The 24,830-nt window shown below is 38.9% G+C and overlaps 1 protein-coding gene across 4 annotated transcripts in view; it reads left to right on the top strand.

Moving 5' to 3' along the window:
- Nucleotides 1–24,830, top strand: part of katnb1 (katanin p80 (WD repeat containing) subunit B 1) — a 43,735-nt gene that overhangs the window by 3,690 nt on the left and 15,215 nt on the right. For all 4 annotated transcript variants that reach the window (XM_072659991.1, XM_072659992.1, XM_072659989.1 and 1 more), the window contains exons 5-11: nt 8,315–8,415; nt 8,537–8,578; nt 10,089–10,172; nt 12,755–12,870; nt 17,491–17,562; nt 18,431–18,581; nt 23,351–23,535. In XM_072659991.1, the coding sequence (XP_072516092.1) occupies nt 8,315–8,415; nt 8,537–8,578; nt 10,089–10,172; nt 12,755–12,870; nt 17,491–17,562; nt 18,431–18,581; nt 23,351–23,535 (751 nt within the window). The remainder of the gene's footprint in view (nt 1–8,314; nt 8,416–8,536; nt 8,579–10,088; nt 10,173–12,754; nt 12,871–17,490; nt 17,563–18,430; nt 18,582–23,350; nt 23,536–24,830) is intronic.

Below are 24,830 nucleotides of genomic sequence, written 5' to 3'. Positions count from 1 at the left end.
GTTGTAGGGATGGATTTGGTAGGTAGAGAACGGTTTTATCTTTTGTGATGACAATGTTGAAATTGAGAAGTTTAGTGGCAAGAAAATGCATGGGAACCCTTTGTATTGACAAATATAATGTGCCTAAAATAGTAAAAAAAAAAAAGTGGAAAAAGTGAACCCTTGAAATTAATAGTAATAATAATTTTATGTAACAATTTTACCTTAAAATGGAGAGGGCCACAGTCATTTTGATGGTAGTGGGGAGAATAATGGTTGCCATTTCCACTTCATGCTTGGCACGCCAGCTACTGTACTATGTCATATTTGTCATATTTGTGTAAAATCCTGTAATTAATTACCTCTGTGTAGTCTACATGCTTCTTTCACTTCAATCTGGCTCTCTCAGCTTGTAAACAATCGTACACTCGTACACTGTCTACAAGAGGGAATTCTTAGAATGATTTGTAATTAACACCAGTAGGGAGAAAGTAAATTGGAGCCCATAAACAAAAATCAGAATCAGAATCAGAATCTCTTTATTTCACCAAGTATGTTACCCATACAAGGAATTTGTCTTGGTGAGAGCAACACGCATGACAAGTAACAAAGAAACACAGGACACAGTCTTAAACTAAAGGAAAATGACACTAAACAATAAATAGGGTAGGGGATAAATTAAAAAAAAAGTAGAAAGTACTAAAGGTAATAAAGGTAATAAAGAGCTGAAAAATATATTTACAGAAAAGAAAAGGACATCTGTACAGGTGTGCAAATAGTCATAGTGCAAAATAGGCAGAGTGCAAATAACTGTTCAGTCCGGTTTGGTACAGTTCAGTTGTAAGTTTAGAGGTTTACAGTGGGAGGTGACCACTGTGATTGAGGAGCGCTACAGCTCTGGGGAAGAAGCTGTTAGCATGACGTGTTGTGCTGGTTTTGATGGACCGCAGTCTTCTACCCGAGGGGAGTGTCTGGAAGAGGAGGTGTCCAGGATGTGAGGGGTCAGATGTAATCTTGCCAGCCCGCTTCCTCATCCTGCTGGAGTAGATCTGCTGAAGTGATGGCAGGTTACAGCCTATGATCCTCTCTGCTGTCCTGATGATGCGCTGGAGTTTGGTTCTTTCTTGTGAGGTGGAGGAACCAAACCAGATAGTTATGGAGGCTGTGATAATGGACTCGATGATCGCTGTGTAGAACTGGATCATCAGGGTCTGTGGCAGGTTGAATTTCTTGAGCTGTCTCAAGAAGTACATTCTTTGTTGAGCTTTCTTGATGATGGAGATGGTGTTTTTCTCCCATTTCAAGTCTCTGGAAATGGTGGTGCCCAGGAACTTGAGTGACTCCACCATTGATACTGCAGTGTTGTTGATGTGGAGGGGGGGGAGGGTGGGTGGATTGCGTCGGAAGTCCACCACCATCTCTACAGTCTTTTCTGTGTTTAGCAGCAGGTGGTTGTTGCTGCACCAGGACACCAGCTGCTCAATTTCCTTTCTGTAAGCAGACTCATCACCGTTGGCTATGAGGCCCACCAGAGTGGAGTCATCTGCAAATTTCAGGATCTTTACAGCTGGATCTTTGGAGACACAGTCATTAGTGTAGAGGCTGAAGAGAAGGGGTGAAAGAACACAACCCTGAGGGACTCCAGTACTGAGTGTCCGGAGGTCTGAAGTGTGCTTCCCCAGCCGCACCTGCTGTCTCCTGTCTGTCAGAAAATCCACGATCCACCGACACATGGAGTCTGGCACTGACAGCTGGGAGAGCTTGGCCTGAAGAAGCTGCGGCACAACAGTGTTAAAGGCCGAGCTAAAGTCCACAAACAAAACCCTAGCATAGTTTCCATGGCTGTCGAGATGTTGCAGGATAAAGTGCAGGGTCAGGTTGACCACATCATCGACAGACCTGTTTGCTCGGTACGCAAACTGCAGGGGGTCCAGCAGGGGATCTGTGGTGGACTTCAGGTGGGCTAGGATCAGGCGTTCAAAGACCTTCATGACTACAGAGGTCAGGGCGACAGGCCTGTAATCATTCAGTCCGGTGATGGTGGATTTCTTGGGAACTGGAATGATGGTGGAGGTTTTGAAGCAGGCTGGAACAGAGCAGAGTTCCAGTGATCTGTTAAAAATGTCTGTAAACACTGGAGCTAGTTGGTCACAGCAGTGTTTTAGGGTGGATGGAGAGACTGAGTCGGGCCCGGGGGCTTTCCTCACCTTCTGTCTGCTGAAGAGCCTGTGAACATCCTGCCGGTTGATGCAGAGATGAGCAGGAGGCAGAGGTGAGAGGGCCAGTGTGGGGGTGGAGGTGGAGGGGGGTGATGGGTGGTAGACGGTCTGATTGTCTTTTGTGAGTTCAAATCTGCAGTAGAACTCATTCAGGTCGTTGGTGAGGTGTCGGTCGTTCGGGAGGAGGGGGGTCTTTCTCACCTTGTGACCAGTGAGAAGCTGTAGGCCTTTCCAGGCTGAAGATGGGTCGTTAGCAGTGATGTGTCTGTTCAGCTGCTCTGAGTACTTGCTCTTCGCAGCTCTAATCCCTTTCTCCAGTCTGTATTTGGCCTCCTTAAAGACAGTTCTATCTCCACTCCTGAACGCTTCCTCCTTTTCCCTCCGAAGCTGTTTGAGTTCAGCAGTAAACCAGGGTTTGTTGTTACTGTATCTCACCTGTGATTTAGTTGAGATACAGCTGTCTTCACAGAAACTGATGTATGACGTCACAGTGTCTGTATATTCGTCCAGTCCGTCTGTCGCCTCCTCAAACACAGCCCAGTCTGTGGATTCGAAGCAGCCCTGCAGCTTCTCAATGTCTCCACTGGTCCACCTCTTCACTGTTGTGATGACCGGCTTGTTGGTTTTGAGTTTCTGCCGGTAGGTTGAAATGAGGTGAACGAGGCTGTGATCGGAGAGCCCGACAGCTGCGCGCGTGACCGCGCGATAGGCATTCTTGATACAGGTGTAGCACTTGTCCAGTGTGTTGCCTTCTCGTGTTGGACACGCGATGTGTTGTCTGTATTTGGGCATCTCCTTCGTGAGGTTCGCACTGTTAAAATCCCCCAGAATGATGAGGAGTGAGTCCGGGAACTCCCGCTCCACCTTCGTGACCTGTTCCGCCAGCTGTTTCAGCGCGTCGCTCGTGCACGCGCTCGGCGCAATGTAGGTGCCGGCTAGAATGAACGAGCTGAACTCTCTGGGCGAGTAGAACGGCCTACAGGTTATGAACAGAGACTCCAGATGAGGGGAGCAGGATTTTAACAGTACCGTAGTGTCTCTACACCAGCGCTCGTTGATGTAGAAGCAGATTCCTCCTCCTCTGCTCTTGCCGCTGCGCTCCGCGTCTCTGTCCGCTCTGTGCAGCTGGAATCCCGGGAGGTGCAGCGCGCTGTCCGGGGTCAGCTCGGTCAGACAGGTCTCCGTGAAGCAGAGCGCAGAAGCAGAGGAGAAGTCCTTGTTGGTTAGGTTGAGCAGAAGTAGTTCCTCAGTTTTGTTGCTGAGAGATCGGAGGTTGGAGAGGAATAATGAAGGTAGAGGTGTGCGAGCCCCGCGCCGCCTCAGACGCACGAGCGCGCCGGCTCGTCTGCCCCTGCGCCGGCTTCTCCACAGTCTCCTGGCGAGGCCGAGCGCGGTCAGCGCGGCTGTGGTGAGGATCTCCGCACAAACTGAAGTTTCTTGTACAAATTCCGGGATGTTTTCAGGGGAATCTCGTCACCGTGGCTGCCATCCTCGGCGCCATCTTGGATATCCGATTCTCAAATGTTTCTTTAACAAGCCACTGTCCAACAGCCCCCGATTCTCAACTAGCACTAATACAATTTAATAAGATGTCACTTTGTGCCATTCTCAAGAAGTGTTCAAAACATTACTCTTGACATGTTTTAAAAACATTTTCCCCATAGTAAGTGTAGACTGATTCAGTGTCATTAGTGGAGGTGTTGCTGGCTTGCCTTGCATTGTCCTCTTCCAACACAAGACCTTCTGGTTTTCCTGAACTCTCATAGTCTTATTTGTTTTGGATTGTGATCAGGTGAATATCTAAAGCAGCTAAATAAAAAAAAGTAAAAAACGTAAAAGTTTGTGACACGTGACATAAACTGAACTGCAACGTAAAAGTCCTTGAAGCCTGCGGACCGCGGCTCGGGACCGCCCCTGGGGCGGGCACGGTGACGCGGACATGACACAAATGAGACAAAATTACACTTTGAATAAAAAATTAAAAAACATTAATACCTTGAATAATAGTGTAATAACTAACAAAATAGCACATATCCAGCCATTACAATAGAGCAGCACAGCTTAAAAAAAACACTTCAAATTAACATCTTAAATACAGATAACTGCGTATATATTTTTACAAAATACCACGTCTCATATTTTAATACATTTTATATAATAGCACATTTTGCGGCGTAGCAGAGTAGCACCCTTGTAAAAAAAATAAATAAACAGAGGGTGACCCACACCTTCTTCATGTTAGCAAAAAAACATGTTTGTTCACAGTTTCTGGTAAAATTTAGCTTTGTGTCTTGTGAACTATGTAGCTAGCTTTCAAAATAAATGTGCATTGATGAGGTTGATGTGGCTTGTGCACATAGCCAGTATTTAGCTGCAAAAGCTAAATATAAAAAGCTAAAAATACCTTTTATATTGTATGAAAGACAAAACAAATATTAAAAACATTATTCATGTTGCATTAAAGTCTGTTCCAATTTCAAGTTTTTATTTCTTTTAATATTGATGGTTTTAACTAACAACTAATGAAAACCTCAAATTCAGTATCTCAGCAAATTAGAATATTGTGAAAAGGTTCAATATTGAAGACACCTGGTGCCACACTCTAATCAGCTAATTAACTTAAAACACCTGCAAAGGCCTTTAAATGGTATCTCAGTCTAGTTCTGTTGCCTACACAATCATGGGGAAGACTTGACAGTTGTCCAAAAGAAAACCATTGACGCCTTGCACAAGGAGGGCAAGACACAAAAGGTCATTGCTAAAGAGGCTGGCTGTTCACGGAGCTCTGTGTCCAAGCACATTAATAGTGGGGCAGAGAGGCAAAGGGAAGGAAAAGATGTGGTAGAAAAAAGTGTACAAGAAATAGGAATAACCGCACCCTAGAGAGAATTGTGAAACTAAACCCATTCAAAAATGTGGGGGTGATTCACAAAGAGTGGACTGCAGCTGGAGTCAGTGCTTCAAGAACCCCCACGCACAGACGTATGCAAGACATGGGTTTCAGCTGTCGCATTCCTTGGAACTGCACTGCTGCTGAGTGATCCTAAGTTATGTTCTCTGATGAAAGTAAATCAAGGTCCCAGAGTCTGGAGGAAGAGAGGAGATGCACAGAATTCACGTTGCTTGAGGTCCAGTGTACAGTTTTCACAGTCAGTGATGGTTTGGGGTGCCATGTCATCTGCTGGTGTTGGTCCACTGTTTTTTTGGACCCAACAATGCAGAAGAGCTGAGGGCCACTGTTAGAGCAACCTGGGCTCTCATAACACCTCATAACAGCAGTGCCACAAACTGATCGACTCCATGCCACGCCACATTGCTGCAGTAATCCAGGCTAAAGGAGCCCCAACTAAGTATTGAGTGCTGTACATGCTCATACTTTTCATGTTCATACTTTTCATTTGGCCAGCATTTATAAAAATCCTTTTTTTGTATTGATCTTAAGTAATATTCTAATAAACACTTGTATAATAACACATGTAATATATCAGTATGTGTGTGTAATGAATTAATATAATATACAAGTTTCACTTTTTGAATGAAATTACTGAAATAAATAAACTTTTTCATGATATTCAAATTTTACGAACAGCACCTGTATATCATGGAAAACCATTGTGGTCGCACCGCATTAAATTTTCAAGTTCAGTCAAAATTTACTTGCACAGAATTGGCATCTAAACAAAATAAGGTAAATTTATAATCAATATATATTTAAAACTGGTTTATATTTAAAAATTGGTATTCATTATTTTGTGAGGTTAAACCACTTGATATCCAAATGTAGCAACTATGTACCAGCTGTTTAAAGAGGCCCCAGTTTGAAAGAGAATGACAAACATTCTTCTGTCCTTGGCAAATAGATACATGATTCAACCTCCTTTCTTTCATTTGTTTTTTTTTTGCACCACATGATATTTCATAAAATCAGACATACACTGCTCAAAAAAATAAAGGGAACACTTAAACAACACAATATAACTCCAAGTAAATCAAACTTCTGTGAAATCAAACTGTCCACTTAGGAAGCAACACTGATTGACAATCAATTTCACATGCTGTTGTGCAAATGGAATAGACAACAGGTGGAAATTATTGCAATTAGCAAGACACACTCAATAAAGGAGTGGTTCTGCAGGTGGGGACCACAGACCACTTCTCAGTACCTATGCTTTCTGCCTGATGTTTTGATCACTTTTGAATGTTGGTGGTGCTTTCACACTCGTGGTAGCATGAGACGGACTCTACAACCCACACAAGTGGCTCAGGTAGTGCAGCTCATCCAGGATGGCACATTAATGCGAAAGGCTGAAGGCGCTACCAGGAGACAGGCCAGTACACCAGGAGATGTGGCGGACCCAACAACCCAGCAGCAGGACCGCTACCTCCGTCTTTGTGCAAGGAGGAACAGGAGGAGCACTGCCAGAGCCCTGCAAAATGACCTCCAGCAGGCCACAAATGTTTAATACATTTGATTTCCATTGATGATTTTTGTGTGATTTTGTTGTCAGCACATTCAACTTTGTACAGAACAAAGTATTCAGTGAGAATATTTCATTCATTCAGATCTAGGATATTATTTGAGTGTTCCCTTTATTTTTTTTGAGCAGTGTAGTTTGTATGTTATGATGAAAATAGCTTTACAATTTTGTACAGGCCTACAAAACATGCAAAATAGAGCAGAAAGTAAAGAAGAGTTTTTGATTTAGTAACTTTAAACAGTTTTGAATAAACATAATGGCCAGTTCCATACAACAATTAGTTCAAGAGGGCATACCTCAAAATCGTGAAGACAACATTGGTCAGTAATGTTTAAATTAACCCCTAAGATTATACATTACTTCGCCCACCAACTCTGAGTTAGGACAGAACTCATCCAACTAAAATATGGAGCGTCTATCGGAGTCATCCCTATTTCAGATTTTTGAATGCATTTATGGCCGTAGTACTTAGACCACCATTTATTTTTCCATACCAGAACCAACAGTGAGACATACTTGCTGCTTGACTTTGAAATGAACTCTTTTTTTCTTTTTTTTCCCCCCTCCTTTTCATTCTGTATTTTTCTTAACTTTTGGTAGTGGGCTGGAGAAAGCTGCTGGTAGGAAAGCTAAGCTAAGCAGTAGCTAAGCAGTGCTAAAAAAACACTGAGAAGCAGTAGGACATTGGCAGTAGCACAGGCTTATCCTCAATGTCCATAATCTAAGTTCTCCTATATGGTAAACAGAGCTGATAATATGTACAAGGAGGTTTTTTTTTGTTTGTTTTGTTTTTTTACAAAAATACTTGACAAATGGTATATTCATGTTCAAGTATATTCATTGCAGGCATCACAATTCTATTTTTAAATACATATATAATGAGATTCACATTTACACAAAAAATATTTTCAGTGTACTAGCAAGGTTTGAGCAGCGTAGTATATCGCAGTTCACACTTTTAAAACACTTTAGTAACACTCTGAGGTGACCGACTGAATGCCTGACAACAACTCTCTCGACCGGCCACTAGTGGCGCAACTTTTCCCGCTCCGCCACTGCTTAAACGTATGGGGAATGAGGTAGTATAACACATTTCATCTTGAACACTTGGTTGTTGAGTGTTGTATTAAATATCTAGTATTGTAATTCCACCAAAGGTTTAACATTTATCTGTGAGACCCCTTTTGTACATGCCTGTGACTTTTTGTATCAATCAACCAAAGTGTTTGCCCCTTAGTTAGGTCATAAATTGCACCATCAATCCTATACTTTGGCTTACTGTTAAGTGGTTTATTATTTTTAGGTTTCACTAAATCTTCAAAAAAAACTTCTCTGAAGGCCTCTGATAAACCGTAACATTTGGTGACCTTCTAAAGAACGTTGACTCCTAATCACGTAGGCCTTGTAGGCTCTTTCTTTAACCCTGCAATCGCTGGTTGCAGTTACCTTTTTCTTTCAGTAAATGTCATTTAAATGTTTACTATTCTTATTTTCTTCTGTATGAGGTTTTGAAACTATTTAGTGTGACAGACATGCAATTCGGTACACAAGTTAGTAAAATATAAGAGAAATAAGATTATACATATGGTAATAATTACTAACATGCTCACGTTTTCTATTATGGTGTCTTGTATTTAGTACTTCGTACGTTAATGGGACACAAGGCAAATGTCTGCAGTCTAGACTTTCACCCTTTTGGAGAATACATCGCCTCTGGGTCTGTGGATACGAACATAAAGGTAATGTGCCTCATGCCTTATTTTTTATATTTTTGCATTGTGTTCCTTTCTTATCTGGACATTTTTATTTTATGTGTATGTTTTTAATAATTCATTTATGTATTTAATTATTGTGTTTTAGCTGTGGGATGTAAGGAGGAAAGGATGTGTTTTCAGGTACAAGGTAAGCTATGTTATCATCTGGAGATTATTGAAGAACTCTGATTTGGGAATTGGCAGATTTTCTAAATTAGTTTCAAATTTGTCTTGCTTTATGGTTAGTATGATATACACTCAGTAGGCACTTGATATATGCTCAGTATGAACAACATATTGATACTAGATATTGGTTTTAAAACCCTCAATTTTCTGAAGCATGGATACTACAGGATGTTTCTCTATGTTGACATGATGCATACAATTCCTGCAGACAGGCTGCATATGTCCTGTACTAGCACAGGCTGAACATTGAACTAATTGTCATATTATAACTTGTTTTAGACCACTTTTACTTTGTGACCAGTAGCCATTAGCAGCTAGGTAAACTGTGACCATCAAGGAATGCACTTTATCAGCAACAGTACTCAGAATTGGCTGCTATAGCAGTTCAAATGATGGTTGATATTAATGGGCCCAGAACTGTTGCTGGGTCCACGGATTCATGTTGATGGCACCAATTGTTAAACCTGTTTGAATCATCGATCACGAGGTTGTGGGTTTAATACTAGTGCTGGGCAATATGACCTCAAATATAATGATTCATTGATTTTACCTCAACATGTTGAGCTGGGTGCTATGACAAAAAACTTATCGTATCATAATCTTAAAGATTTTGGTGGTTTCCCAGTAATTTAAATTCCCAGAATTTTTTTTATATTTTATGATGTAAATGTTTCATCATGCACTCAGCAATATATACAAGTATAAATGACAGTAAAGACATTATTGTTGTAGTCTGCCTCAAGGTTTGACGTTGTGCATTCTGAGATATTTTTCTACTCCAGTTTATTTGGTTATTTGATTTAGGCATGATTCGACATAGCACTAGACCATTTTAGTAAAACATTCTTGATAACTGATGAGCATCCTTTTAAGTCTAGTCTCTAGTTGGATAATTTTCCAAGTATAATTTTGTTTGTCTTATTTATTTAATTTGTTCTACTTATGTGCTTTTAAGACTTGTGTGAAAATCTGATTCAGTTTTTTATTTATCCAGAAATATAGAAAATGTATTAATAAAGGTTATTATTTTCAATCCCTTTTGTGTAATTCTCAGCCACACTGTAAATGAGGGTCACTCTTAATGTGTTCTGAATTTAAATAATGGTTGATTGATTACCCAGATGTGCTGACATGTATCCGCATTGTGCCACACAATTGCAGATAATAGATAATTGCATGCATGAATAAAGTGCTCCTCTGTGTATTTTGCATAGATATAGCATGGTGTTCAGAAAATACTATACTTACAAAAGTTTTCCCAGACTGAACAACAGGCAAGGAGGTGGCTAGTACTTGTTTGTTAAAAACAACAAAATAGTCAAAATTATGCAGTACTAACTGGTCATATATTAGGCTGATTTCATTGTTTAATTAAATTCAGAGTATGTCTGTCTTTCTTTTTGATATGAAAGTTTTTTGTCAGTATGAACAGAAAAAAATGCATATTTGTGTTTGTATTTTACTATCTGCAGGGTCATACTCAAGCAGTATGTTGTCTAGCCTTTAGTCCAGATGGAAAATGGCTTGCCTCAGCCAGCGACGACAGCACAATTAAGGCAAGAAATGTCTAATGTACATGCAGAATGTTGTAAAAATGTATTTGCCCTCTTGGATTTGGGACATTTGTCACATTGCAGTAGTATTTCAGATCCTTATATTAAATGCAATACAAGATGAACATGTCGAAATTCAAAACAATTTTTAATTAAGTACTTACTTAGTGTTTTTGATTTTTTTTAGATGCACCGAACATCTTTAATATAAATACATGCAGTTTAAATAAATTTTCTTTTGCTTTTTTAAATTAAATTGCAAAATAACTGATCAAAACATATCTTTGTAAACATAAAACATACGAAAAAAAACCTAAGGCTGGAAAAAAAAACACAGACCTACTTTTCTTTACAAAAGTCCACAAATATTAGCCCTCCAGAAATGCACCACTTCTCCCAGAATTAGTTAGTTACAACTGCTATGGCATTTGCATGTTTGTTCCTTTTATTTGCATTGGAACACCACAAAAAAGCAAAAAAACTAAACAACCAAATTCTCATCTTATTCCACACAGAAGCCTAGAAATGGACTGAACACAGATATTAGCATCTTTTCAAAATTGTACAAGATAATTGGATTTAAATAGTTTGATTCTTCTTTAATATGTATTTTTGACAAGTAACAGATACTGGCAATATAGAAATCACACATTCAACAAATAGAGTACCTCACTATTACTATGTACTTTATACTTCATGGAGATAAGAAAGAAATTATTCAGGCATGTGAACTAATTATGGATTATGGAACAGTATGAACAATCTTAAGGCTACAAGTCCGCCTTCAGATAGCTTAAACTTTAAGACCTTTACATCCCATGGCGCAGCAGCTACAGTGGAGGAAATAAGTATTTGACTCCCCACTGACTTTAAAAGTTTAAATACAAAAAGTAAATGAAACGTCTCATAATTTTATGCCAGCTTTATTTTATCAGTGACACATAGAATATCAAAAGAAAAACTGAAAAAACTACGTAAAATCAGAAATAAAAATTGACTTGAATTTCATTGACCCTCTAGTAATACATCATTTAATACTTGGTGGCAAAACCCTTTTTGGCAAGCACAGCAGTCAGACGTTTCTTGTAGTTTTTTATAAGGTTTGCACACACTTCAGGAGTAATTTTGGCCCATTCCTCTCTGCAGATCATCTCCAAATCCTTAAGGTTTTTAGGCGTGCATTTGGAAACGCGAAGCTTTAGCTCTGGGATTGAGGTCAGGAGACTGGCTAGGTTGTCACTCGGGATTTTGCGATACATGGCCCTGTTCATCTTCCCATCAGTGCGGTGAAGTTGGCCTGTTCCCTTAAAAGAAAAACACCCCCAAAACATAATACTTCCACCACCATGCTTGATGGTGGGGATGGTGTTTTTAGGGTCATATTCTGTATTTTTCTTCCTCCAAACACGTCGAGTTGAGTTGAGGCCAAAGAGCTCAATTTTGGTCTCATCTGACCACAGCACCTTCTCCCAGTCTCTTTTGGAGTCATTAATATGTTCATTGACGAACATGAGGCGGGCCTGGACATGAGCCTTCTTGAGCAGAGGAACCTTGCGTGCACTGCAGGATTTTAAACCATTACATCTCAGTGTATTACCAATGTTTTTTTTGGAGACTGTGGTCCCAGCTGCCTTGAGATCATTAACCAGCCCTTCCCGTGTAGTTCTTGGCTGATTTTTAACCTTTCTCATGATCAATGATAATTCCACAAGGTGATTTCTTGCATGGAGCTCCTGTTCTAAGTCGATTGACAGTAATGTTGTACTTCTTCCACTTCCTAATAATTGCACCAACCTCTCTCATGCAGGCAACGACTTCACTGAGATTAGGGTGTGTCAGTGGTCTGTGGGAGCCAACATTAGTCATGGTTTTTAGGGCATCAAATACTTACCTCAATTAAATGCAAATTATTTTTTATTTAAATATTATTTTATTTTCTAGATTTTCTTTTTGATATTCCATCATCTTACTGTTAAAATTAAGCTACCATAAAAATCATAGACTGTTTAATTATTTGTCAGTGTACAAACTTTCAAAATCAGTGGGGGATCAAATACTTATTTCCTCCACTGTAACCTCCCTGGACATGGAGAAGCAAAAGTGATGGAAGACTGCAGAAATTAAGGGTTGTTAAAAAAGGATTGGTTGAAGAACCTCAGTCAATTTCCAAACAACTTTACGCTGACCTGCGTACACAGGGCAAAACAGCTCGCACTATCCATTGCCATTTTCACACTATAACTATATTGGTTGCTAATGTGATGCTATGATATAGGTCTTGGTAGATAAGGCATTGCTAAGTGCTAAGGCATTGCTAGATGGTTACTAAAATGTGCACAGTGTGTGCCAAAACCTTTGCCCAAAAGGTACTTGTTCAGAAAGCTAATCCAATACAAGTTGACCCCCCCCCAACCCCACTGCACTAAAGTTGTACTGAACCGTGGACCATTATACCTTTTTGGTACTTTTTTCTTGAGCAGTGTATATTGTCAGGTGTGTGTTGTTTTTTTGTTGTTGTTTGTTTTTGTTTTGTTTTGTTTTTTTCATAAAAGCTTTGTCCATATTCACCTTTGTCTTTACTGTAGTTATGGGACTTGACAGCTGGAAAGATGATCACAGAATTTACAGCACATACATCAGCTGTCCGTGTTGTCCAGTTCCACCCTAATGAGTATCTTCTGGCCTCAGGAAGTGCTGACAGGTATGTTAATAAATGCATGCGGCATTAAGATATGTGCTCTGTTACTACAGTGTTACAGCAAAGAATGTTTTAGGGTTTCTGCCTTTAAAAAAATCGTAGGTCTAGTAGTAGTAGTATTCGTAGTATTTCAAAATGGTTTTTATTTTATTTTTTTTATTTTTTTTTATAACACCTTTCTTGTAGCTAGATATTGCATTAGATATGCACTCTTCACTCTAGTCACTCTTTCATTGAAGTGTAAATTGTGTCAGGTGCAAGTAAATACACTAGAATGTAAACTGTAATAGTATTTAAATGTGTGATTCACTCTTTCTATACTTAAATTAGTTTGTGCACAAATCTAATGCTTGCTAGTTTTAAAGTGATGATGTTGATTACATTTCTGTAGACATTTGTGTGACCGTACATATTACCTAAAACTTTTTCCTGCTTTTTCTTAGCCAAAATTACAAAGCATTTTTTTTGCCCTGTTTTTTTTTTTTTTTTTTTTTGCTAATTTGGATTTTCTCCCGATCCTCGTGAAACTGGACATACCAATCTAAATGTCTCTCTAAATGTATCATAAAAAGCCACTTTAAGACCGTCTTTAGCATTTAGTAGAGCAGCCTTTTTCCATTTTGACCTGCTGCAAATTTCTGCTTCTGGCAGCATTCCTGAGAAATCTTGGTTCATTCCTCATGGGCAGTGGTTTTGCATTCACTAATATTCTTGGGTTTGCGTGCTGCAACTACTGCCTTCAGATCCCTCCTAGATTGACTATGACGACCACGCCAGAACCCTTCAGGACTGGGGTAACTTAACCAAGCAGTCCACATGCTTTTTGGGGTAACTTAGAGATGCTTTTTTCACTTTGTGTATCTGTCAACTTGTCTAGAAATGCATGGCTAAAGCGCTTCCTGTAGGGGTATCTCAAAGCGCAAATGTAGGTGGAGCCCAGGAGCAGGAAATGCCAATTTTCAGATAATACTGCTTTAAAGCAGCATTATGTAACATTTGTACTTTAAATAATTAGTCATTGTGGTGCTCCACTGGCATATAATATGGAGAATTGCATCTCTGTTGTTGCTACACCACGCACACTAATTACTATGCAGAATGTAAAGGAACTTTTAATAAAGAAAGCTTGGATATATGCTGCTCTCCGTACACTGAAACCAAATGAAGAGATTGTAGCTTCTGAAGGTGAGCTCAGTTCAGTTATAGATTAGGTTTATAGATTATGGTGTGAGGTGTCCACTGTGGTTTAGGAGCGCTACAGCCCTGGGGAAAAAAGCGTGTTAGTGTGTCGTCTTGTGCTGGTTTTGATGGTTCTGAGTCTTCCTTCAGTGGGGAGTGTCTCGATGAGGTGATGTCCAGAATGAGAAGGGTTCAACTGTAATTTTGCCAGCGCACTGCTGGTGTAGATCTCCTGAAGGGTTGACCGATTGCATCCAATGATCCTCTCTGCTGTCCTGATTATGCACTGTAGTTTGGCTTGCTCTTGGGAGGTGGAGGAACCAAACCAGATGGTTATGGAGGATGTGAGGATGGACTCGATGATTGCTGTGTAGAACTGGATCATCAAGGTCTGCGGCAAGCTCAGTTTCTTGAGCTTTCTTTTTTTCTTAGAGATGGAGACTCCTCTCCCATTTTAGGTCTGTGGCCCAGGAACTTGAGTGACTCCGCAGTGGAAACTGCAGAGCCATTGATGCAAAGGGGGGCTTGGGAGGGTGGGTTGCGTTGAAAATCCACCACCATCTGTACAGTCTTTTCTGGTGTTTAGCAGCAGGTGGCTGAATTTGGGGATTTTCTGCCATTCTCTGCAGATCCCTTCAATGTTGGATAGGCACAGTCGGTGGCCCGGGGTTGTCTGGTCCCTCCAGAGATGTTTGATTGAAATTAAGTCAGGGCTCTGGCTGGGTTACTCAAGGACATTCACAGAGTTGTCCCTAAGCCACTTATGTGTGCTGAAGGTCATTGTCTTGTTGAAAGGTAAACCCATGGCCCAGTCTGAGGTCCAGAGTGCTCTGGATCAGGTTTCATACTTTCATATGTCATTACTGACGAGAGGCTTCTGTTTGATCACTCTGTCATAAAGTCTAGATTGGTGCTGCAGTGATGGTTTATTTTCTACCATCTGCACAAAGGATCTTTGCAAGGCCAGCTCTTGGACAAGTTGTGGTTGTTCCAAATCTATTCCTTTTAAGAATTATGTAGTCCGCTGTGCTCTTGGGAACTTTCTGTAACCTTCTCCTACCTGTGTCTCCACACCATCCTTTCTCTGAGCTCTACATGCAGTTCTTTCCACCTCATGGCTTGGGTTTTGTCCCAGAAGAAAATCTCTGAAATCGGCATGACGTAACTCGGTTGTAGATTTCTCCTGTACAACATCCGGAGAATTCGACCCTTCCTCTCTAGAGAGGCCGCCCAGGTGCATGTTCAGTCTCTCGTCACTTCAAGACTTGACTGCTGCAACTCTCTTCTGGCTGGTCTCCCTCTGCGCACCATCAGGCCCCTGCAACTTATCCAAAATGCAGCGGCACAAGACCAGCCCCTCCGTACTTGATGGCAGTGGTCAAAAGCCGATCTGCACCAAGAGCCCTTCAAGCTTCAAGTATGGCTCGGCTTGACCCGCCATCCCTCAAAATCCACGGAAGACAAGCGTCCAGACTTTTATCTGTCCTGGCACCAAAGTGGTGGAACGAGCTTCCCCTGGGTGTCCGAACGGCAGAGTCACTCACTGTCTTCAAACGCAGATTGAAGACCCACAAACTTCAACGTTCATTCAAGTTCAAGCTCAATCAAATTATTTTTTGTCATTTATTATTAGAGAAAAATGGCTTCAACAGCTTCAACTCCTTGTGATGGTGTGTTTTCTGTCATGAACTGCTTGCTTGGGTTTCTTCCACAACATTTCTATTCGATTAAGGTTAATGTTTAATGTTTGGTCAAAGGCCATTCTAAAACTAGTGTAACTTTAACCATTCTTCAGTTGAATGATTTGTGTCCTAAATGCAGCAAAACAATTATTTAATTCACATTGTACACTCTCTCAAACTCCACAAAGGAGATCAAGAAAGTTTCTGTAAAGGGTGGCATTATTGTAACACATCACACACCTCAGATGAACTTTCTTAGGCAAGTACTGTAATAATTGGAGCAGTGCAAGAAGAGGATTGCGTATTGTCAACAAAGGAAGTCTTGAAAATTAGTAGGCTGAAAAAGCTGAATCCTGTTTTTGATCAGGGGGGCTATTGAGAGTAGGTCACCCATGCTCCCCTAGAGAATTATTAAAACCATCCTATTATCATTGCAGGGAAAAGTCACATTGCCATTTAACTTTTGAGATGTTTCCATGAGCAAGTTAAACACCAAGGTTGCCTGTTTACTAAAGGTGCTATAAGGAGCGCAGGATTGTTGGGGTCAACAATTCTTCTAAATTTCCCTGCAGACACAACGGTACCATCTGTATAAGCTATTAATGGGCTAGCACATATGCCGGTTATCTGTATTTTGTCATTTGTTAGGGTAAACAGAATGTCTACATAAGCAGGTAGTTCCTATACCAACAAGAACTTTACACAACTGGCATCCATGGTTGGCTCTAACTTTGATATGGTTATCGGATAATACTGCTTCAAATAGAGAAGGCATGCACCCCTATTGAAAACTGTTAACAACCTGCTGTTAACCTGTTGTGATCCAAGATCATTTAAAGTTGCCAGAATGAAGCTAAAATTAGCAATAAAGTAAGACTTATGTTCTTAGTCTCAAGTGTCCAGCTTTCTGGTTAAAACCATAATGTCGTCATTTTTAACTAAAAAAAAAAGTCTAAAAGTCTAAAAGCAAATAATAGAAAAAAACGTTGATGCTCCTGCAAAACAAATTCTATTTCACATTAATGATCAATTGATTTGGCATCTGTTACAAGAATTTAATTAATAATAAAATTTAACAAGGATAACTTTCAGCTACCTTCAGCTACTCTGAATGATTCCTCTGCAAGCTAAGGATAGCTTTTATTGTAGCACTTGCTAGCTTCCTCTCTAAAATATTTTTAAACCCAGGGAATAAAAGTGTCATGGGCATTTTGTCTGTCTGTACAAATAGTCTTTTAGAAACTTTAACGTTTTACATTTATTTCCCTCAAGATAATCAGCACTGCTCCAGTTTAAATTAAATTAATTTTTTAATTAATTAACTTAATCTCTGCTTAAACCCCTTAACTTGTTTTTTTTTTATTCTTTTCCGGGGTACTGCTTGTTGGAGACCTAAATGTTCATATTAATTCCACTTATTGCTATATGACTATGCATTGCTTTTCCCCACTCACACACAGTCACACTTGATATTGTCTACACAACTGACATGGATATTAAACAGCCTTCTGGTGTGTTATTCATGACCTCTCTCAAATTATATTATACCAGAACCAGCCATGTTCACCTGATATTTGTCCACCTTTGTGAATAGAGTGAAAGATGGAGGTCTGGTATGTCGATACTTTATGGCTTCTTGCATAGCAAATTATGCCAACCTTAATATGGAATTTTGCCCCACATACCTTTGACTTTGTGATGCCACTTCTTTATTCAAAGTTGCAGAGGTTTTGTAACTTGTTTTTACTTTTTTGTTTGGTAGAACGGTAAAGCTGTGGGATCTGGAGAAATTTAAGATTATTGGCTCGTCGGAAGGAGAAACAGGACCGGTAAGGTAGGCATGTGTAATGGTATGCAGTATTACATTGCTTGTATATTCGTACTTATATAAGCATTTATAGAAGAAAAGTTTTTTTATTAACAGATTGTTAGAGTTAGGAGCAGCATCTTAGTTTTAATTGATTTTCATGGCGCCCTACTTGTTTGTGCACTTATAAAATAATTTTTTCAGTGCATCTTGATTTTTTGTTTCTGTAGCCTACTTTTTCCTTTCTTTCTTTCATCTGCCTAGTTAAATGTGAACATGCTACAGTCTACATGCTGCACGTTTGTTAGGCTTAAATGATAAAAAAGAAAATGTGTTTTATCATTATGTCTTATGGAAATGATCATTATCAGCCAAGCTTGTTAGCATAGACGAGTATTTCTTAACCCTGGTCCTGGAGGCCTACTGCCCTGCACTGACAGTCATGGCTCACGGTTACAGTGCTAGGTTTGTCTGTATCCTATTGTTTTTGTAATCAGTTATTATTAGGATGTATGAAATATCTTATCATAGCTATATCATTTTAACCCATGTTCATGCTTTGAGTTAAAACATGTTCTGTGCATGGAAGGCTGGGCCATGGACTGGGGCATATTTAGCCAGCATTGACCAAATAAAAGAACAATTAAAAACAATTACAAAATAGATTTAAATTAAAAATGGTCAACTATGCTTTGTATGTGGAATGCTATGACAAGGCTTTATATTGCTTAGAAAGCTTTTTTTTTCTACAACAGAAGACTGATTTTCTTAAATTAAAATTGTTACTTGAATGACTTTCAATACTGTTACTGAAGGCCCGGTTAGTACTCCAAATCTCCTATTATTTTTCTTGCTTTTGAAAGTTAGTTACTTCTCCTTCTCTTTTTTCTTCTAGGTGTGTGTTGTTTAGTCCAGATGGTAGCTGTTTGTACAGTGGCGCAGAGGACACTTTGCGAGTTTATGGCTGGGAACCAGACCGCTGCTTTGATGTGGTACATGTAGGCTGGGGCAAAGTGGCTGACTTTGCAATCTGCAACAGTCAAATGGTCAGTGTTCTCTTTACATGCATTTAATTTTTAATACATGATTTGAAATACATGAAAAAACTGTAATGTATATAGAGAACAGTTGACTTAAAGGCCTTGATTTTTCACACTTGAACTATAATGCATCAGAAGCCCTTTGTCATCATGCACATGGAACTGACGTGGCCAACAGTACCTGTATTAAAGCAGGATTATCCTTAGATTGGTTTCCTTCTACATAAACATGGTAGAAAATGGCATAATGGGATTCATGATCACCAAATTAAAATCCACCTCAAACTACTAACATCATAACCTTTCACCATGTGCATTGTATAGGAGTTTAAAAACCCCCAATGCTGCTTGATTTTTCTACATTACTGACTGTCTGTCCGGAACAGTCCTTCCGTTCATCTGTCCAATTAATAGGATCTCCAGAATTTTATTGCCAAAATTAAGCCACCGTATTACATGAAAATACGTTGCACACTCTCTCACTACCCATATGAAACACTAAAGCAATACCCTGCATTTCTGTTTATGTATATTTTTCATTGTGCTATTTAACTAAACAAAAACATTCTTCTATTATAATTACAGACCCAAATTTACTATCATAATATTTCATAAATAAACTTTCAGAAAAATCAGAAAGATATTGTCTCTGTGGTGGCCACTCATATGAACAAGTGGAAGGAACAACAAAACAACAAAATATTATATACATTGCATGCTTCCTGTAGAGATTTAAGATCAGAAAGTTATGTAATATTAACTGCAGTTTGTTGTAATCAAGATCCAAACAGCTGTCAAGTCAATAAGTGTTGATCATTTTAATGAAATAAACACTTCTTCGTGACCAACCATAAAAGCACCAAAGGCACAGTGTCTGGGAGTGCCAGCTGACAGACCAAACACAACACTGTGATACATCTTCTGTTCCCTAGCATGCTCTTCCCTTAGTGAATTGGAAGGGTGTGGTGTGAGAAACCTCACTCCTGTTTCAGAGAGGTTATTCAAAAAACTCCACATTCTCTTTCAACATTTGTTCGGTATCTCACTATGGCAAAGATGTAGCCAACTCTTGTATGCTTTCTGAACTGGCTGGCAAGAAAGATGTAGTGGAGAAACAGACATGGCAGTGAAAGAATTACAGTCCTGTCCAGTGTGCCCACTTTGTGCCTCTGCATAAAATAGAAAGAATGCGTTGTCCGGACAGGAATGCTGTTGTAGGCAGTTGGAGCTCAATGGCAGAATTGACATAACACTCTATGGTTATAATCTATCTTATTAAAATTTCACAGAAAAACAAATAACAATACTAACAAAACCTGCTTCTCAGTAGGTGTGTTACACTTGTGAGGAGGATATTGTTAAGGGCATATAAAGGACAGCTATGAGATTGGAACATCACTTAATGATCACTTTTGACCCTAAATATCAGCTTTAAAAAGGGCCCCCTTTCACTGCCAAGAGGAAGTAATTTTTCCACAACACTCACATTCCAGCACACAAGGCTAATAGAGGGGCTTTAAAATTCAAAGTCATTTTTAATTGTTGTTTTGTTACTTTGTTACTAGTTAATGATTGATTGTACTACTGTTCCTCGTTGCACCAGAGGTCTGATGTAACCACTACAGATGCAAACAAAATGTGAACTACTAATTAGAGAGACTCCTAGAGAGGGAGTCCTAATTTGTGGGAGATATTTTAATGTTAGACTTAACCTGACCTTGGATACATCAAAACCTTACTGCACAGGAGGACCGAAAATGATAAATATAAAATTAATGATGAGGGAGGAAGAACTTTTAGATACATGGAGTGAACAATGGTGACTATACCTTTTTTCACATCCACATATTCTTTTCATGGCTTGACTATTTTTTCATGGTTAAAAAATATTTATCCAGAGTCAGTTTTTATTGATTTAATTCTAGGTTGTAGGAGAACATCTACTATCTGGAGGCTAAATACAGGTATTCTAAATCAAATGAGGCAGCAATTATGGACGAATATAAAAGATTACATTGCCACATATGATAATGGGGAAGTATCTTTGCCGGTTCTTTGGGATGCTTAAAAAAATGGTTCTTAGGGGTAAAATGAATTTTAAAAACATACACAAATTGGAATGATTAGAGTAAAAAAAAAAATTAGACCATTCATAAAAAATCAGAAAATCACATTGTCGGATTTTTAAAGAATTTACTTGCAAATAATGGTGGAAAATAAGTATTTGGTCAGTAACAAAAGTTCATCTCAATACAAGGTTGGCACACACCGTTGCTGGTATGTTGGCCCATTCCTCCATGCAGATCTCCTCTAGAGCAGTGATGTTTTGGGGCTGTCGGCGGGCAACATGGACTTTCAACTCTCTCTAAAGGTTTTCTATGGGGTTGAGATCTCGAGACTGGCCAGTGTGATTCCACAATGTGATTCCAAATAAAGAAAGGGGGGGGTGGGAACTGTAACTACACAACACTGAGGTCACTCAGGGCCTAAAAGGCTTTAGCTTTATGATCCAAACAAATTGTTTTCACTGTTCATTGGGAAAAGCAGTGGGATGAAACAGGCAACCCTCTGTGATGGGCAGCCAACACATAATGAGCTGATGTACAGTTTTTTTTTTTTTTTTTTTTTTTAAAGCTCTTGGTTTGCTTTGTGTAAATGCGTCCTCCTCTTATCATCTGAGGAAAATGGGCAACTGACCTTTGGCACAAACGCAGCATTGGTGAGCAACTCTAAACAGCACTCTAAACAGTTTGGTTTGCATCAAAGTTTGAAAGGCAGCAAACACATCATGCATATACAGCTCTAATTCAGTCTTTAATGCTTTGACTGATCTGTTCTAAAACATCACAGGAATGTACCCTAGGGTGGGTTGTAGACGTAGAGTAGTTTGGTGAAACTGCATTGCGCTGTAACTAGCAAAAAACTGTTACGCAACCGAAGGTTGTCTCATTGACATGAAAATTTGCATGGTGCTACTATGTGCTGTCCTGGGTCAGTATCTGAGTCATATTTAAAAAAAAAAAAAAAAAAACATGGCCGCTGATGCACACCTGGTTTCTGCCACCAAAACACTGCCTAGTTTTTACTGAACATATTTTTATATGAATCAGTCCTTGCAAATTTATAATTGCTGTAACTCATCAGCAGTTAGTCTGATCATCTCAAAATTTTAAACACTTGACACACTAATGAGGTGTTCAAATTTTGGTCCAGATCGGCTTTCAGTTGGTGCTACAGCACTCACACTTACAATTGTTCAAATGTCTTTTTTAATCCTTTTAAGTTTTTATGTTACGGTCATCAAAGTATTTGTAAACTCTATGTATGTTGTAAAATAAGATTTGATGTTTTAAATTATTCAGTAAGAATTATGGCAATAAAATCAAGCGTGAATGTGTTTTAGCTAAGTTCTTTCTTCATACCCACCCTTACCGTGACCCAAAACTCCTCAATGTTCCATTGCACAATGTTTTCATATAATTCAATATACTGTAAATAATAGGTTTTATTTGTCCTTATACCTGTATATGTACTTACAGAGATAGTATAGTAAGTTGAACTACTTCACTGCTGTGCTTAAGTACTAAAATTCCTCCTTCCACTTTTACTTCACTACATAGTTTGGATGAGTTTAATACTTTTACTTTTTTTGGGCTGCATTGTTACTCGTTACAATTATAAAAATGGTACAAATAATTTCAAACCCACATTATCCCCACCGGAGCGGTAAATGGCACTGTCACCGGGTTTGATAAAGCCGCCCTTATATTGAGCTGAACAAGCGATCAAGCTGTGACTGTGCGTTCTGACGTTCTTCCTTTCACTCTGCTGCTGCATTGAGAACACTAATGCTAGAGCTTTGTTGGTTTATTCCGAGATGGAAGAACCACAAGTAGAAACACAATCTTCACCACCTTTAAATACTTGTATTTGGCCCAATAGCCTGAGATCTTTTAGTTATAGTTTTGTTTACAAAGAGTTAAACTCTTTGTAAAGTGTTTTAAGTGCTCTCCTCACTTGCCTCACATCTCACATATGAAACAGTTGTATGTGGTATGTTGCTGTCAATTCTGTTTAGCAAGTTTGTTTAGAGAGTTAATTAAAGACTCCTTGTACATGTACTGTCTTATACATTCCTGTCCTTGCACTACAGTCAAAGGACTTGTGACAGTATAAGCATTTGAAATAATATCAACAATGATATTCAGTTTGGCTACTTTCTGTAATAACTACATAACGCAATACTAATGTAGTACTTTTACTTAAGTAGTACATTTTAGAATAAACTACTTGCAATACTTAAGTACAAAAAATGTGGAATGCTTTAGTACTTCTGCTTAAGGATTGTACTTAAAAAACAGTTCTACTCAGTTTTTTGATAGAGCACTTGTACTTTTACTCAAGTCTAGGTCTCTAGTACTTTATACATGTCTGTGTACATATTTACATTCTTTTTTTAGCTAGTTTTTGTATGCTTCTGTGCAGTAATTTCCTGTTCCTATTTTTGATCTTACCCTTAGTTTGAATACTTATGAACAGTCTGTGTTAATGTCTAGTCTGTTTACTATGCTATTTGTCATACAAATGTGCACAATTTTCTTGTGTAACATATTTGACAAATAAAATGATTAAGTTAAGAAATATTGCTTTCTCAGTCACCTTAACTTTACCCTGACACCTGTATAACTGATATATAATTTACATGTTTTGAAAATATCAAACCTGTTTGAATAATATGCAAACAAAAGAGAATGATCTTCATTTATTTTGATTAGATTGGTGTGTCATGCAGCCAGAAGAATGTCAGCTCATATGTTGTGGATCTCAGCCGAGTGAAGACATCAGGATCTGTGATGCAAGGGCTGATTCAGGATGATGAGCTGCTTGCAGCACCGATCTCCAAAGGACCAACACTACGGCGTAATTATGAGAGACCCACCACTTCCTGCAGTAGACAGACGTACGTATCAGAATGGGCACAAATGCATACCCAACAGTAAATAGTCATGCAAGACACATGCATTATTAAGTAATAGCTATTTATAAAATGGCGGCATCTTTCCTGAGAAAAATGCATCCTTTTCAAAGTAAGAAAATATGTCTTGGAATTTTGTGAACTTTATGAAGTTAGCCATGTATCCATTTATTGACATTAAGCATATTAATATTTAGAATAAATAGCATGTGCATATATAACATACAGTACTTTATAAAATCAGAAATTATATTTAAGGAAAATTGTCTAGACAGTAAGCCTTTTCTGCCAAAGCACTGTTAACAAAAGCACATATAAACAAAAACAAATAAAGAAAAATGTGCATTAAGCGGTGAGCTACAGGGTGCCCTGGGGTACATGCCTTGACATGCAATGATTTTTTGTGAAAATGATCATAAGAATTTGAAGTGGCAGCCCCCATACTAAAATGTCTTCAGGTTGGACCAGTAGTGGAGAGTTCATCCCTGAACATACAGGGTGGGCCATTTATATGGATACGCCTAAATAAAATGGGAATGGTTGGTGATTTTAACTTCCTGTTTGAGGCACATTAGTATATGGGAGGGGGAAAACTTTTCAAGACCCTCTTCCCATTGAAAAAACTAAAGTTGGATCCAAAATGGACAACTTCAAAATGGCCGCCATGGTCACCACCCATCTTGAGAAGTTTAAGTTTAAGTTTAAGAAGTATAAGTCATGGTGAACAGTGAACAGGTAAATGTTAGCTAAAGCAGTGAATAGCCCAAAGGAATTGCTGCCATGTTGATTGTAGTACACCAGTATAAGTTGTCATTTCTGACCAAACCAGTGCAGTAGTAGAATACAGTGCTACAATTCTCCAACCTTAGACAGACAACTGACAAGCCATACAGACTGTAGTTATTGTTGAATTCAATTATATGCAAAGCTATTCAATTACAGACCATTTTGTAGACTGTCTGTAGAGAATAAGTTGCATTATGGCTAAAGCATCTTAATGATATATAGCATTAACAAACACATTTCTTTGGATGCACAAGATGAAGTTATTTTATGTTTTAACTCTCAAACAAAGTTGTAGAAAGCACTAAACAATCATTTTATTCAAGCTCACATTTGAGCTCACAAACATTTCTATTCGTTTGATATGGATGTTGGCTGTTGAAGAGCCAAAACAATTAAGGAGATTAATTTAATGTTGTAGTTCTAGAGCTTGAGAACTGAAACAAGAGTTAACTAGTGATGCACCAATATGATGCCTGAAACCAATACAGGACACA

The sequence above is a fragment of the Salminus brasiliensis genome, chromosome 17 (genome assembly GCF_030463535.1).
Source record: "Salminus brasiliensis chromosome 17, fSalBra1.hap2, whole genome shotgun sequence".
In the NCBI taxonomy this organism is placed as follows: Eukaryota; Metazoa; Chordata; class Actinopteri; order Characiformes; family Bryconidae; genus Salminus; species Salminus brasiliensis.
Note: the sequence above shows the minus strand (reverse complement) of the source record. Positions and strands in the feature narration are given on the sequence as shown.